General features: G+C 42.8%; 1 protein-coding gene across 1 annotated transcript in view; it reads right to left on the bottom strand.

Moving 5' to 3' along the window:
• Positions 1-15,630, bottom strand: part of dcc (DCC netrin 1 receptor) — a 318,060-nt gene that overhangs the window by 171,302 nt on the left and 131,128 nt on the right. Inside the window, exon 6 of the mRNA XM_069721879.1 lies at positions 821-975. Within this exon, the coding sequence (XP_069577980.1) occupies positions 821-975 (155 nt within the window). The remainder of the gene's footprint in view (positions 1-820; positions 976-15,630) is intronic.

Below are 15,630 nucleotides of genomic sequence, written 5' to 3'. Positions count from 1 at the left end.
TGAGTTCTGTTAGAAAATATTTACTTTACGTCCTTAATACTTAAAAAAAATATTTTTCGGAAGAATTGCAGGAATTTAAAAAAACGTGCAAGCTCCTGCAAATATGGTGGAGTTTGCTTCAATTTGCATTCATTATTGCGATCGCAATTTCCTGGAGGGACTGACGAGTGCTGATTCTCAGCAGGATATTAGTCACACTGCCTCCGCTAGCTTGCTTTTCTTTTCTCTTGGTGCGTCCTGCTGCATCTCTTCCCGAGGCGAACACCCCACAGCCGGATGCATCGCACCAGGACACCTTCTTCCATTGTCGGTGCTCTCTGCGTCGGACATGTGTCGCTGTGGGTTGTCAGACCGGAGCGCAGCTACACAGCCCAGCAGGCAGCAAAATCTTCTGACTGTTTTCTATCAAATTGTGCGACAGTAGATGTTGGAAGCGACCACACGGGCCAGTCGGCACGAGTGTTGGGCGACCGTGACCGTGACCACGTCGCCTACAATCTGGTTAAAGTAGCTCAGGTCGTTGTACTTGCCCATTTTTTTCAGCTTCAAACACATGTCGTTCAAAAAGTGCCGGTTCACCTGCTGCCTGTGGACCGGCTTCACTGTTAACGGTTGTAACGTGGAAACCTCATAAAGCTGCGAGATATTGTAAAAAGTTTGCAAAGCAGTCATCGAGGCAAACAGGTGCTCCTTTGATGTTTGCTCCATAATTCCATAAATTATATTTAATAGGTGTGATGTCGTCAGTTTTGCACATTTGAACATCACTGCATCGTCCAAACCTTTCCCAGGTCCTGTGTGTGAACGATCGGTGTCTCACCACTATCTGGAAGTAGTCGCTGGGGATGACCTCCTCCCCGTTCTTCATCCAGCGGACGGTCGGCGGCGGGTTTCCCGTCACGGCGCACTCCAGCTCGATGTCGGTGGACTCGAAGGCGTACGTGTTGGTCGGGTAGTTCAGGAACTGAGGAGGCACTGAAGAAATACACAAAAAGCAGCACGCGTTAACAACAGCACTCTTCAAACAGGGAATCCGCTCACATGTTATTTCCTGTTCAGGCTCATTTTTCAGCACCTTTCCTTTCTTTCCTTTCGGGTTGTGTTTCACATTAGCGAGCTTCTGTAATGGCCTCAGTTAATTACAAACTAATTAACACGATTACAAACTGAGACGTCAGCTTATTATTTAAGAGCCTAAATATGTTTGATCTCATTACCCTCCGTGGTTCATTACACATTCATCTCCTCATGGTCAGCTGATGATTAATTTGACATTTTTAGGTATTTATTGGAGGGTTGCTGCTATTTTAAACCATCATTTGAAGATTCTCATTAATTTTGAGCAGCAGCAACTGATTCGATTATTCAGGTACTTTGGTTTTTGGTTTGGTTGTTTAAACAGCCGACTGACCAGCTAACACAGCTGAGTTTTTAGCAGATAAAGCTCCTGATATTTTTCACAGGGGGCGGTGGAGACAAAAAACAGAGTTAAAAGGAGAGGAAGCAAATAAAAAAACATTACTGTGAATTAACTAAACCTAAATAAATACATAAAGTGTATGGAAGCTGGACTTTAAGAACATTTGCAGAGTTATAACATGGTTTTTGCATTTTTGTATATTCTATGTAGTGAAGATTTAAAATAATTGGTTTTTGCATTAGGTTTTAAGCTTTTTGAAAACAACACTATCTTATTTGCATTTGTATTTCTGGAGCTAATCAAAATCCTCCTGGGTGGTGTGAAGCCCAAGATGAAGCAACGGTGCCTTTACAAAATAGTGGCGGGGAAAGTTGATTTGGACATTTACATTTACACGTGGGGAGGTCAGCTCTGAATTACAAATGACTAAATCCCTGCAAAAGAGCGAAAAGAAGCAAACAGACCAGCCTCGTTGCAATGAAGACAGAATCTAAATTTATCCTATTTCCGTGTGTGGGTTGCTGCTCAGAGGTTTTTATCTCTGTTTTCTGTCATCACAGGAATTTTAGTAACATACAGATGGCAGAAGACGAGGAGAATTAAAACAGTCGACCAAAGACAATATTATACTCATAATTCTACATCCAGTAAGTCGGAGTGGCTCGTTTCCTATAATAGAGGTGGAGATCGTGATGTGAGTCACAGTAGTCACAATAATGGGAACAACACCAGGCTTTCTTTAAGCATGACATGTTTTCATAAATCATCCTATATGTTTCTAATCTTAATTTTTCATCTGTGCTCCAAATTTAGCATCTTGTAAAATTCCAGGACAAATTCCTCCAGTGTGTAAAATAAGGTAGTTGAGTTTGAGTGTTTCCTCTGTCAGGTTGGCACATAAACCCTGTAAAGAACCTTTCCACCTGGATTCAGGCTGATCAGAGAGAGTCGGAGGCAGCAGACGTGTTCAGGTGAACAGTTTCAGGCTCACTGGCTTGTTAACAGGATGGAAGGCGGGCGAGGCGGCTGCCATGTTCCTGCTCTGTTGTCATTGAATTCTCTCTTTAAACACGCTGCAGCAGCTCATGACGGTGAGAGCGGAGATGCGAGACAGAAGCCATTTTGAGCCTCGGCAGAGACGCCGAGGAGGACTGAAGGGTCCCGTGTAGCAGGGAGCGCCACGGCAACGCTGTCACCGCTCCAACACCACGGCAACGCTGTCACCGCTCCAACACCACAAACATTCTCCCCTGTCAGCAAACGCACACGCACACACGCACACGCGCACGCGCACACGCACACACACACACACACACACACACACACACACACACACACACACACACACACACACACACACACACACACACACACACACACACACACACACACGCACAGAGACATGATGCTGCAGATTCGAAGCGATGTTAAATATAAAGAGACACAAAAACAGTAGATGGACAAAAGTATGTGGATGGCAGAATATTACAGCCAAATGTGACTGTTGAGCACGTCTGAAAAAAGAAGGAAAGGAAGGATGAAGAAAGAAAGAAAGAAAGAAAGAAAGAAAGAAAGAAAGAAAGAAAGAAAGAAAGAAAGAAAGAAAGAAAGAAAGAAAGAAAGAAAGAAAGAAAGAAAGAAAGAAAGAAAGAAAGAAAGAAAGACTTTTATTTTAAATTAATGAAGGAAGGAAGGAAAACAATGAGTGAAGACTTGATGAGAAAAATGAAATAAAGAAAATGGATAGATGAAGGAAAGACAAGAGAGAACTGAAGGAGAGTTAGAAGACAGAGAGTCTTGGAACAAAGAAAGATAAATACATACAGTAAATGAGGAGAAGATGAAACGAGAGGAGAAAGAAAAGGACAAGAGATTGAGTGGAAAAGTGAGAATGAGCACTGAAAGAAGAGAAGATAGGTGGATGAGAAAAGAGGTTGGAAGATGGATGAAAGGAGGAGTTGCAGAAAGTTGGAGGAGTGGAGTTGTGTGTGTGTCTCCCATTGATACATCATTATCTGGAGGTGTAACTTTATCACTGCAGTAATGCTCTAATTAAGAGCTAACGATTTCCTTTAAAGTGTGAGCGGCTGCAGCTTCAGCGCACCAACTAACTACACACACACACACACACACACACACACACACACACACACACACACACACACACACACACACACACACACACACACACACACACACACACACACACACACACACACACACACACACACACACACACACACACACACACGACAACACGGCGTCCAGAAATCAGTCCAGAGCCTGAACACCAAATCAGATCTGCAGCTGAAGCGTCGTCTCGTCCAATCGAAGCTCCTCTGACTGTAGAACCCTGGAAAAGTTCTCTGGAAACACAAAGGTTCATCCATCATCCTGCTGCATCTCATCAGGTGAGCCAATCAGAGCGTCGGTGGGAGAATCTGTAGCCACGGTAACGAGGCCGGTCAGATTACGACCGTAGGCTGGGTTTAGTCATCCAGCCGGTCGCTTCACAGTGAATACAGTCCGCTCAGCCGCCCTGAAGGGCGGACCAATCGGCGACCGGGTCTGTGGTTAACTGCGTTTGTCCCGCCCCTCCTTCCCTGCAATTGGACGGCCGGTGACAGTGACGAGCGCAGCGTTTCCATTTTTCAACTCTCGCTGACGGGATCAGCGCCGAGCACCAACGAACACTCCGGTGGACTCGGTGGGTCGCTGCAACGGCGCATGCTGATTGGTTGAAATGAACCAGTAGGAGCAACGATTCCCGATGGAGGGTGACCACAACCAAATATTCATTTAGTGAAAGTTCGCAAAAGGCTCGTTTAGTTCCTGATTCTCAAGATATCCAAACCTGATTTCCGGAGTTTGACACCACATTTGAAGTGCGCTCTCTGCTCGGGTCAAAGTTACATAAGTGTCGGACCAATTGAGAAAAATCAGTGTGACTCCGGTGCTGTTGATGAAACGGCTATTAAATATTAAATAATGAATGTTTTAGTACAGAAGAAACAAACAAAGTGCAGTTAATTTAGCCATTTTGTTTTCCTTTGTGTTTGTAATCTTTCCCATCATTATGTGATCACAGCATCGCCTCTGATTGGTCGATTATTCAGCTTTAATTGGTGGAATCAGCAGCCGAAGGGCGCTGCTCCTTCTTCGTTCTGTGGTTTACCAATTCTCACGACATCATTGTGGTTTTACCGTGTGACCCGATGGGCGTTCCCCATGTTTACCTGTTAGTCAGAAACAAAAGGATAATCTATTCTCATTATACACACGGCTTAAAGTTTTCCTTAAAAAAAGACAGAAGAAGAAAAGTTGTTTCCCTGCTTGCTATGGCAGGCTGCTCACCAAACGATTTACCCAGCAGCCTTTGCTGTGTTTGGGGAATTCCCCGAGCGTCCATTGATTGTTTGGATGTTTTTTTTCTTTGTGCAGAGCTGCGAGTTAAACACTGATTACCTGGTCATCCAAGGAGACGTGTTTACAAAAAGCCTTCGTGCTTCCCAACAGATTTTTTTTTTTTTTTGTGAATCAGGCAACAACAGGCAGGACGCCATGTTAAAGTGATTCTACTTCCTGCTGGAAGCAGCTGAGGAAGGATATTCATATGGTAATGAGATGCATCACCAAGGAGCTGACCCGACCCCACACAACACGTCTGACTCCACCTCCTCTGTACACACACACACACACACACACACACACACACACACACACACACACACACACACACACACACACACACACACACACACACACACACACACACACACACACACACACACACACACACACACACTCATGGATCATCATTTAAATCTGCTTCATACAGGTTATTATTACTTTCTGTTTCAAATAATGAAAAGTTAATGCAACATGTCAAAACAAAGACACAACGTAGCTGGAACGGGCCGTTGACATATTTATCTCCCTTTCTTTTACTTTCTTTCTCTCTCTCTCTCACACACACACACACACACACACACACACACACACACACACACACACACACACACACACACACACACACACACACACACACACACACACACACACACACACACACACACACACACACACACACACACAGTATCAATGATGCTGTCTCTCCAAAGCTGCACCTAATAACTTTCACTCAGCATTCAAATGGAAATCAGCTTCATCATTAATTTCAATGAACATCTGCTGCGTGTGTGTGTGTGTGTGTGTGTGTGTGTGTGTGTGTGTGCGTGCGTGTGTGTGTGTGTGTGTCTTTGTCTGTGTAAAGCGGTAGATCTATTTGAGTGTGAATGTCCTTCACTGGATACTATCAACACCCTCCTCCCCCCACATACATAGACACACACACACACACACACACACACGCACGCGCACACGCGCACGCGCACACACACACACACACACACACACACACACACACACACACACACACACACACACACACACACACACACACACACAGTCTAAGTTAAACTCTCTTCGTGTGAGCAGACACTCGTTAGCAGCACTTTCAATCTCCACTCAACTACCAATTATTAGTCATTAGGTACATCCATGGAGGATCACTAAGCACACACACACACACACACACACACACACACACACACACACACACACACACACACACACACACACACACACACACACACACACACACACACACACACACACACACACACACACACACACACACAGTCTGTCTCAAAGAGTTAATGGTCTGTATAGTCACTACCGTTGAAGAGTGAAGGGCTAACATTGCAGTTACTGCATGCTTAGCCCATTTTGCAGCTCATTTTCCTCCCACACCTGCCGCTGCTGACCTTCATCTGAAGTGATGTCTGTTTTCCATAATGTCCACCTGCTTTTTTAAGGGGAAGTCCAGCAGTTTAATACACTTCCATAAACAGATTTTAAAATGAGCATCAGACGCACGGTTTATCTGGAACTTTAGACCATTGAGATAAAACCAGAAACGATCAAAAAAAAAAAAGCCAGAGACTGGCTTTAGTTTTGATTTACATATGGAAATATACACATGCATGTTTTTCAAAAGTTACATTATGATCACCGAAAATATATCAACGGCAGATTGAAATTGAACTGCACTCCTATTAAATTTTAGGATGTAAATATCACCTATGTGTGTGTGTGTGTGTGTGTGTGTGTGTGTGTGTGTGTGTGTGTGTGTGTGTGTGTGTGTGTGTGTGTAATTTGCATATAATTAATACCAGCTCAAGCAAGTCTTTAGTTTTGTTCCATGTGTTGATCTGAAATCGAAATGCCTAAAAGAGCAAAAAACATCAGTTTTGCTGAACTGTTCACACTTTGGGAGGCGTTTCATATCATATACTATCAAATATAAGTTGTTGCCCTTCATCTGTAACTTGATTGCTGTTCATTCATCGGCTGCTGCGTCATGACGAGCGCCAACTGCTGATTCACATCCTCAATAGACAAGAGTCAGCTTAATATTTCACATGATTAACTGAATCTGAACGTTCAATTCAAAAAAATCTTGTGTTAATAATTTATGTAAGTGACATTAAACACGTAGGACATCCACCCAACCCGTCTGAAGGGGTTTGGATTGGTCCGTTTATGTCCACCGGCTGCACTGCACTTAGACCTGGTTGGAGCTGGAGGTGAAGTTTCACCTCAGGATGGACTTTTCATGGAGAGACTGAGAAAACCAGAAAACTCATCAACGAACACTTGTTTTTCGCTGTTTTTCTGATTTGTCTTTTGCAACAACTGAAAGTGAAAACAATGATCAAACTGAGAAGCGTCTCAGCAGGACCAGACTCATCCGAGCACCAGCACAAGACTTCATTACAGGAATCTAACCGCTCGCACTGAGAGCTGCTGATCTTTCTGTCCGTGCATTTTTTTTGAATTACTGAGCGAGCACAAAGCAAATTGGAAATCAAATCAATTTGCAAATCGAGATGTTCTGCCTGGCGGGGACGGATCTGTGAGAGTTCAGCGAGCAACGAAGGAAAATCTGACGCCATCAGCTGCTTGTTTTCTCTCTCCGACACGTTCACAATGTGGTGAAATATAAATAGCTACAGTAAACTGTAATTAGGGGAAATGTGGACCATAAATAGGATGAAACATGGAGTCAGAAACACTTGCTGGGTTTCAGTCAGCCGGCGGCGTCCTGCTGTGAGACGCTGCAGCAGAACGCAGCAGCGATCGAGGTGAAGCTGGAAAACATCCTTTCAGATCACCGTTATTCATATCTAGTGCGGATAGTTGTGAGTCCACACTTTAATTTCCACTTCGCTGATCCTCTCGTGACCCAAAGGTGACAAAAGTGAAAATCTCCTTTCTGAGCAGAATTATGGTGAAATGAATTTCATCATGAAGAGAGCAGAGCGAGGAGCGACCATACCCCCGGCGGAGGTCACGAGCCGAGCCGTGAACTACCGGAGCGAGATTAACGGGTCAGCGAGGAATGTTGAAGGGTTGTCAGTGTCTCGAACACGGCTGTCTTTCAACCTGGGTACATCACCATGGTAACCTGTGCTGCAACCTTAACCCGGTCCAGAGCAGCTGATGTTGGCGATATCGGATCAAAACGCAAGAAAGTACCGACGACTGACCAATCAGATCTCTGAAAAATGGAAAGGAGAAGACTAAAAACGTTCTACATGAATACATCAAAGAATACACACAACACACACGCAATGTGCACATGTAATTATAGTCAGATCTTCTTGTGCACTTTATGGTCAGGTGACAATCAACTTAGGCTCCATATTTACAGCCTGCAGTTTCTTGCCAGCACATTTTTCCATCATCTGGTAGCTGCAGCTCTGCTGCTTTCATTTGTTTGTCTTCTTCATTTAATTTTTTTTTTACATTATGATTTGCTTTGTTGCTGTGCTGTCAGTACGCTTGTCCATGTTTGTGATTGGTCAGGTGCTACAAACTCCTCCCCCTTTTATGTGAACGAGCTCAGAGCCTGCAGCAGGAAGTCTTGAGTTAACAGAGAAAGTTGATAACCATGGTTGTCGTAACTCTTTTCTGTGACTGGGACTTTCAGCTTTGATGAGCAGCTCAGGTGAAGAAAGCCTGTTGAAGTGTGTTGAACTTCGTAGTGTGCGTTTACGAGTGCGTTATTTACTTTTGCTCAACGTGCTTCCAGCACCTGATTTCACTGCATCGGGTGTTCAGTGATTTTTGTTCACTTTAATAAATACGAGTGTTTGCCGTCTGTAAAATGCAGGTTTTTGTCTTATATCATTGAACCGCCTTCTACACTGTATATTAAATGTAAGATTTGACATGCTTAATTGCTCCAGTATCGATAGCAGAACCGATCACGTTGGAGCTAACTCCAAATTCTTTTGTGACCTTGTCCAGCCTGATGAGCATTAAAGACTCTTTTTCGGAGGTTCTTGAGAAATCCTCTTTGTTCCTGCCGTGATAGAAATATGTTGTGAAGCTCAGACTCTGACAGATCTCTGTTCTTTGAATAAAACAGGGCACCAACTCTCACCGGCTATAATTACATTTTCAAATGAACTGCTAATTGTAGAGTTTCACACACTCACAGATACGTAAATATTGAATCATTTTACTCGCAAAATAAAATGACACCAAAATAATGTTTTGGTGTCATTTGTTGAATTGGGTTTTCTTCATCTACTGGTGATGTCTATGCTCATATGTATGCAAAAATACACAGAAAGCACCACTATATTTGGACTATTATTTGAAACTCTTTAAATACTGACTTTTATTTGACATTTCATAATATTTCCAAACGCTGCCTTTATAACTTCCTCAGCGGTTTCTACAGTTTTAACTCTGATAACTTCTCAGACTGGTTGTTCTCAGCTGGCTGAACACAGAAGTGAAAGACAGCTGTGCTTCAGGGGGATTTCTTCCTCAGATGCAGCTCACAGCAGGAAGACAGACTTCCAGCTGGTTGCCATGGCAGCAGTTTAACGGGCAACAGTGGCGGACATTGTGGCAGGATGACACGGTGGATATTTATAAAGTCTAATTATCTCAGTGTGGCCCTCGCCGTCCGACAGCCCTGACCCGAATCCTGTCAGATCAGTACCGACTCGCTCCCGCTGAGAGACGCGGGCCGGCCGAGACACTCGGGCCGACATCACCCGCCCTCCCAGCCGGAGCCGTCGGCTCGGACGAGCAGGTGAAGCAGACGTGAAGGTAATCACCTCAGACACGCAAGCAGGAAGGAGACGGGAGGACGCTGACAAACTGTGACATCGCACGGAGGAGGAAACCAGCTCAGGCTGAGAGCGAGCAGCCGAAGGTCAAAGGTCAAACAAGCTGCAGCGCGTGACCTGAAGCGCGACAGTTTACGAGTCGTGCTGCTTTAACATCAGCTCGTGTGAGGACAGACGGTGCTGAAAGTGAAGAATCAGAATGACCTCCGCTTCTGAAATCACTGTTTTACATAATATCCATTGACAGACCAGAGAGCTCACAGATGGCAGGATTAAGGACGGAAAACAAGAAGGAAGCGGGTGTAGATGAGCCCGTCGAGGAGGAACCGGGAATCTCCCAAGATTCATCACAAACGTCCAAACAATCTGCAGCGACGACAGAGATGACAGCAGATGGTAAAATCGAACAGATGTTGGCGGCTGATCATCTCTTCCACTTTCTCACTTTCATCCGTTGTCTTCGGCACAAACTGAAGGAAATCTTCCTCCACATCTTATTATTTCATAACCGGCGTGACTTTCAGCTCGACCCGAGACAGAGCAGGAAAAATCCCGTCGGGATCGTGACCCGAGGGGCAAAAGTCACATAAGGTCTTCTTCCTTTCCCCTGTGACATGATTGAGTTCAAATCCTGGATTACCAAGTTTAAGAGACAAAGGATAGGTCAGCTTGATTTGATTCGTCGGCCTCAGATGGCGCATTAAAAACCTGCGATCAGGCAGATAGAAATGAGCAGCAGCGCCACACCGGACAGACTGAGGCGGATTAAACAGCCGGAACATATGTGACCCGGGAGCAGGCGACACTTTAATCTGCAACACCAAACACTTTATGCATAAAGACATGCTGATTAACTGAAGTAGAGGGAGGAGGGGAGAAGGAGGGGGAGGGGGGCGTGTAGAAAGGATCATAGATAAAACAGATTGTTATTCAAAGTACTTTTGTGACGTCCAGAGTAAATAATGTTCTCTGGATGTGTGATGAGCTCATTTTCCAGGTGTTTCAAACCATTCAGAAGCTCAACGGATGTAAATGTGTTCGTCTTAATTAAACTTAAATTCAAAAGATTAAAATCACCCCACAAACCGAACACGTCCTGCTTCACGTCACTCAGCAGCAGCTGCGGCTTTGTTCTGGGGTTTCACTCTCAGCCTGTTTGCTTTTTGAAAACAGGGTCTGGATCTGTCGTGGACTCGTCACTAAACTGGCCGACTGTAAACCAATCGGACTGTTGGGGAAGCAGCCGGTAAAACAAAAAGAAAAAGGTCAAACTTCAAACAGGGAGAAAAGGAAAGCTGAGCTCGCATCATTAGCTTCGAAAATACTTCATATCTGAAGAGATTAAACTCTCATCTTTTTGACCTCTGAACAAAATCAGCCCACTTTGGGGCGTCCTGACACGTTCTACTAAATTCAACACATGGCTTTACTGAAATAATTGAATATAAAACCACAAAACCAATGAAAGATGAGAGAAACATCTGATCTGTGTTCATCACCTCCTGACTCCTGTGATTTAATGCATCTTGTGGCCCGACGGAGGTCAAATTATTGACAGGCCGTTTCTCTGCAGAGCCTCTTCTTTTATTCTTCATACTTTCAGCTCATTTTCTTTACCAAAATGAGATTTTGAATGAAGGACGTCTCCTACAACACTTGTGCACTAATGTTGGGGGGAAAGCGTTGACAGATTGAGACAATGGGTTCGTACCAAGGTGCAATACGTCCAAATGTTATCTGAAGTCTGTATGTGGTTGTTTGGGTTGGTTTCATGTCTCTTTAGGTCATATCGTGTTACTTTACAGCTATTTTTTTGTTTCTTATGCATTTATTTGTTGTCACTTTCTTACTTCACATCCCACTGGGCTTGTTTTGTGTCACTTTGTAGGAGATTCGTGCCTCTCGGTGGTTGTTGTTCATCTCTTTTGGTTGTTTCACATCCCTTTGAAATCAGTTTGTATCAGTTTGTGTTTTTTCAAGCGTACTTCTTGTCGTTTTTCTTTCCTTAGTGTTGTTCAGCATTTCTTTTGCATCTCCAGCAAGAAATCCTAACAGTCACTTTAACCCTTGACGAGGCTCCTGGGCCAGCTCACCCCTCGGACCCGAGTAATCCTCACATGTTTATAAGTGCTCATGTTATTTGAATTTAATTAATCAATGTCTAAATTTGGTCACATTTTGGTGGACGCGCACCGTGTGAAATAAAACCATTATCATATCCTGAATTGAACCTGATGGAACCATATCAACTTTATGAATTTCATACTTTATATGACAGACTTCACACTGTTGTGTTTATTGCCTATTAGTTGGCTTCAAGCGTTATTCATCCCTCTGCTCCCTTCAAACCCCCCGTGATACCTCATATCAAATTCTAGTTATTTTTGAATTAAAATCAGCTTTGATGACACTGAGTTTCATCCACAGAGGGACAACTCCAAAATGTCTGAGGGAGGGGCGCTTTTGGCAGTTTATCTCTTTGGACTGGTCTGCACTGCTGGACATATTGACACACTTAAACCCTCCCTCCGCATTAGAGCAGGCTCCCCCGTCTCTGCGGGAGCTGCGTGACCTCGTCCCGTCTCTCTGCTGTCTTTCTTTCATGTCTTTAAGTCGGCGGTTCGATCTCTTCGGGCGAGCGGTGGCAAGGCCGGCCGGCAGCTCAGTGGGGAGTTTGGCAGCTTGTTAAATGTTTTCTAAAACACCCACAGTAATTCACAGAGTCTGTAATTAATCAGGAGAGGAACCCCGCAGGCCACAACCAGGAGGATGTGTGTGCGTGTTTGTGTGTTCGTGTGTGCCATCTTTCTTACGGAGAGACTTAATGATTCTACAGCAAAGTGAGACAATCACCACAGACCACAGAGACCCAAGCAATCTGTTTTACTGCTGTTAGTTTGTGTGTGTGTGTGTGTGTGTGTGTGTGTGTGTGTGTGTGTGTGTGTGTGTGTGTGTGTGTGTGTGTGTGTGTGTGTGTGTGTGTGTGTGTGCATGTTTGACTGCAGGACATTTTTAACTGCATTAACAATGTTTCAGTTTTCACCACATCACTCTCATTTTAAATACAAACATGTAACACTTCAGTTCAGATGTGATTAGAAATAAAACTGACTCACAAGTTGTAATTTTGCAACACGGATTTCCTGAATATGTTTGTGTATTTAACAAAAAACTAAATGAGCGTATTAGAGATCCTACAGATTTGGTTAACTGGGTTACATATGCCAGTTAAAGACACTGATGTGATAAATATGCAAACGACTTCCTGGTTACATTTCACATGGTGTGTTATGTCCATTTCTATTTGTTATCCAGTCCCTTCAGGAAATCTTGCGATTATTAAAGCAAATTCTCCACAATACCTGCAATTTTGCAAAATTCACATAACTATATTTCTGTGATGTGCAGCATAATAATTATCAAAGGATGTGTTTACATAAAATGTTTATTAAGTAGTGCAAAAAAAAAAAAAAAGAAAAAACTTCTTTCCTCGACTGGCAATTTTTACTATAAAATACTAACTCTGTAAATTGCATTGCAATTTTTGACAAAATCTGTCACGTAATGTATGCTTTCTATCACAACAATCGCAAAAAAACTCAACAAAATCCTGGAGGCACTGTCTGTAGTTTCAGATTAACACGGGAACATCTTTAACATATACTATAACAACACTAGCATAAGTAAATTGTAACAGAAATGTGGCAACACTGTTACCTCAATGTGACATTACACAAATATGACAATATCCATAGAACCACATAAGACAACCTTATAACCAAAACAATAACACCCTTATGACGAAACAATAACGCCGTTATAACAAAACAATAACACCCTGATAACATAACAATAACACCCTTATAACAACACTACAACACCCTTATAACAACACTATAACAGCCTTATAACAACACTACAACAGCCTTATAACAACACTACAACACCCTTATAACAACACTACAACACCCTTATAACAACACTACAACAGCCTATAACAACACTACAACAGCCTTATAACAACACTACAACAGCCTTATAACAACACTACAACACCCTTATAACAACACTACAACAGCCTTATAACAACACTACAACACCCTTATAACAACACTACAACACCCTTATAACAACACTATAACACCCTTATAACAACACTACAACAGCCTTATAACAACACTACAACACCCTTATAACAACACTACAACGCCCTTATAACAACACTATAACACCCTTATAACAACACTATAACACCCTTATAACAACACTACAACACCCTTATAACAACACTATAACACCCCTACAACAACACTATAACAACAATATAACAGTCTGACAACAACACAATAAAAGCCTCCTGTTACAATCCCTCCCGCTGCGTGGGGATGTGGTGTGAGCTGTTGTATGTGGTCAATCCTGCAGCTTGCGGGTGACTCGACAATTTCTCCTCCAACCTAAAAGGTTTTTCTTCATTAGCATCCAGCACCAACATCAGCAGGCCATACTGACAGCAACACAGTGAAGATGATTGATAGCTGCGGTGCTTGCTTCGTTTCTCACGGCTTTCATTAAGCTGCTAACAGGAACTGGCTAATGAGCTGGGCTGCACTCATTATTATGGAAAACAACAAGCATTCGTTATCCTAATCATCTAATCATGGTCACTGCCCTGTGGAGTCAGAACACACACATCTCCATACATCACCTTGCTGTGGATATTCATCTGCATCTAACTGCCTCCATTTGGCAAAAAAAAACAAGGCGTAATGGGGCATATTAGCACAACATATTTAATGTTTAATGTAAATGCAAGACAGAAACTGGAGAAGTGAGCTTGTTAACGTGTCCAGCAAATGTACTCCTCAGTTTTGTTGTTTTATTTTATCTGGAGGGTTTTCAAATTTAATACTAAGACATTATACTGGTGAACTTATTTGCATGTCCTCAGATACACGTATTAACTCTATAAATGTAAAATAAAAGTTTTAGAGGGCATAAACAGTCAAACTTAATTCCCAAATCCTTAAAACTAATGAGCAGAATAAATCTATGCAGCATTTATGGCAAACAAATTATATGATAGAGTCACAGGTTAAAGGAGGAGGCGTGCTGTCAAAGGGAGGTTTGAATATATGTATATATAAAAAAAGATCATAATTAATATGAAACACAAATAACACTTTAATTGGCTTGTTTTTCCATTTGCTTGCACTCTTTTTTTGATTGCTATTAATCCTGAACCCACTTTTATCAGTAATTGCACTAGCATCACTTTTAAGTTCATATCTTGGTACATCTTGTTATTTTCAGGACAGTCGAGGCTATCCAAATCTGTCATTATTTATTTTGATACTTTTCATACTTGGAGATTTTGTATATTAGCCTTTGTACGTAGAAATAAAATAATTCCGTTTTAAGAAATTGTTATGTTTTTACATGTATCTCACCACAAAAAATTGTCAGTAGAGATATCATGTTATAATTGTGTGGAGGAGATTGTCCGAAATCCAGCAATATCTGAACCAAGTTTGTGGGACACTGACTCATGAATGACTCCGGGGGTCCAGAGGCCCAAAGCAGGCGATCGGCTCCCGTGATGAGTGCTAATAACTCAGCGGTAGTGACATCATTAATATTATTCCATTTTACTTAGTGGGACGTCATGTCAGTCCGATGCTGGAGACGACACAGAGGTCAGCTATGATTTAAAAACTGGATTAGCTGAAAACGCTTTGTCGTACAGAGAAACCAACTGTGTTGTGTAAAGGGGGCGGAGCTTCATGCAGTGTAACGACGATGTAACTTCAATTTTGGTTATCTCTGCAACGCTTCAGACACTGACATGTCTGGAAAGCTCAAGTTGTGCAGTTTCCTACGATGAACTGCTGCATCTCTGCGATGAATACTCACTGCATGTTCGACCGAGAAGAACGGGTGGAAATGTGGATGCTATTTGCGTCCATCTGGTTCTGAGGTTTAAGATAACATAAATGGAAATGA

The sequence above is a fragment of the Brachyistius frenatus genome, unplaced genomic scaffold (assembly GCF_029030835.1).
Source record: "Brachyistius frenatus isolate BFR_SWC_R1_liver_20210118 unplaced genomic scaffold, ASM2903083v1 Contig_276, whole genome shotgun sequence".
NCBI classification, from domain to species: Eukaryota; Metazoa; Chordata; class Actinopteri; family Embiotocidae; genus Brachyistius; species Brachyistius frenatus.
Note: the sequence above shows the minus strand (reverse complement) of the source record. Positions and strands in the feature narration are given on the sequence as shown.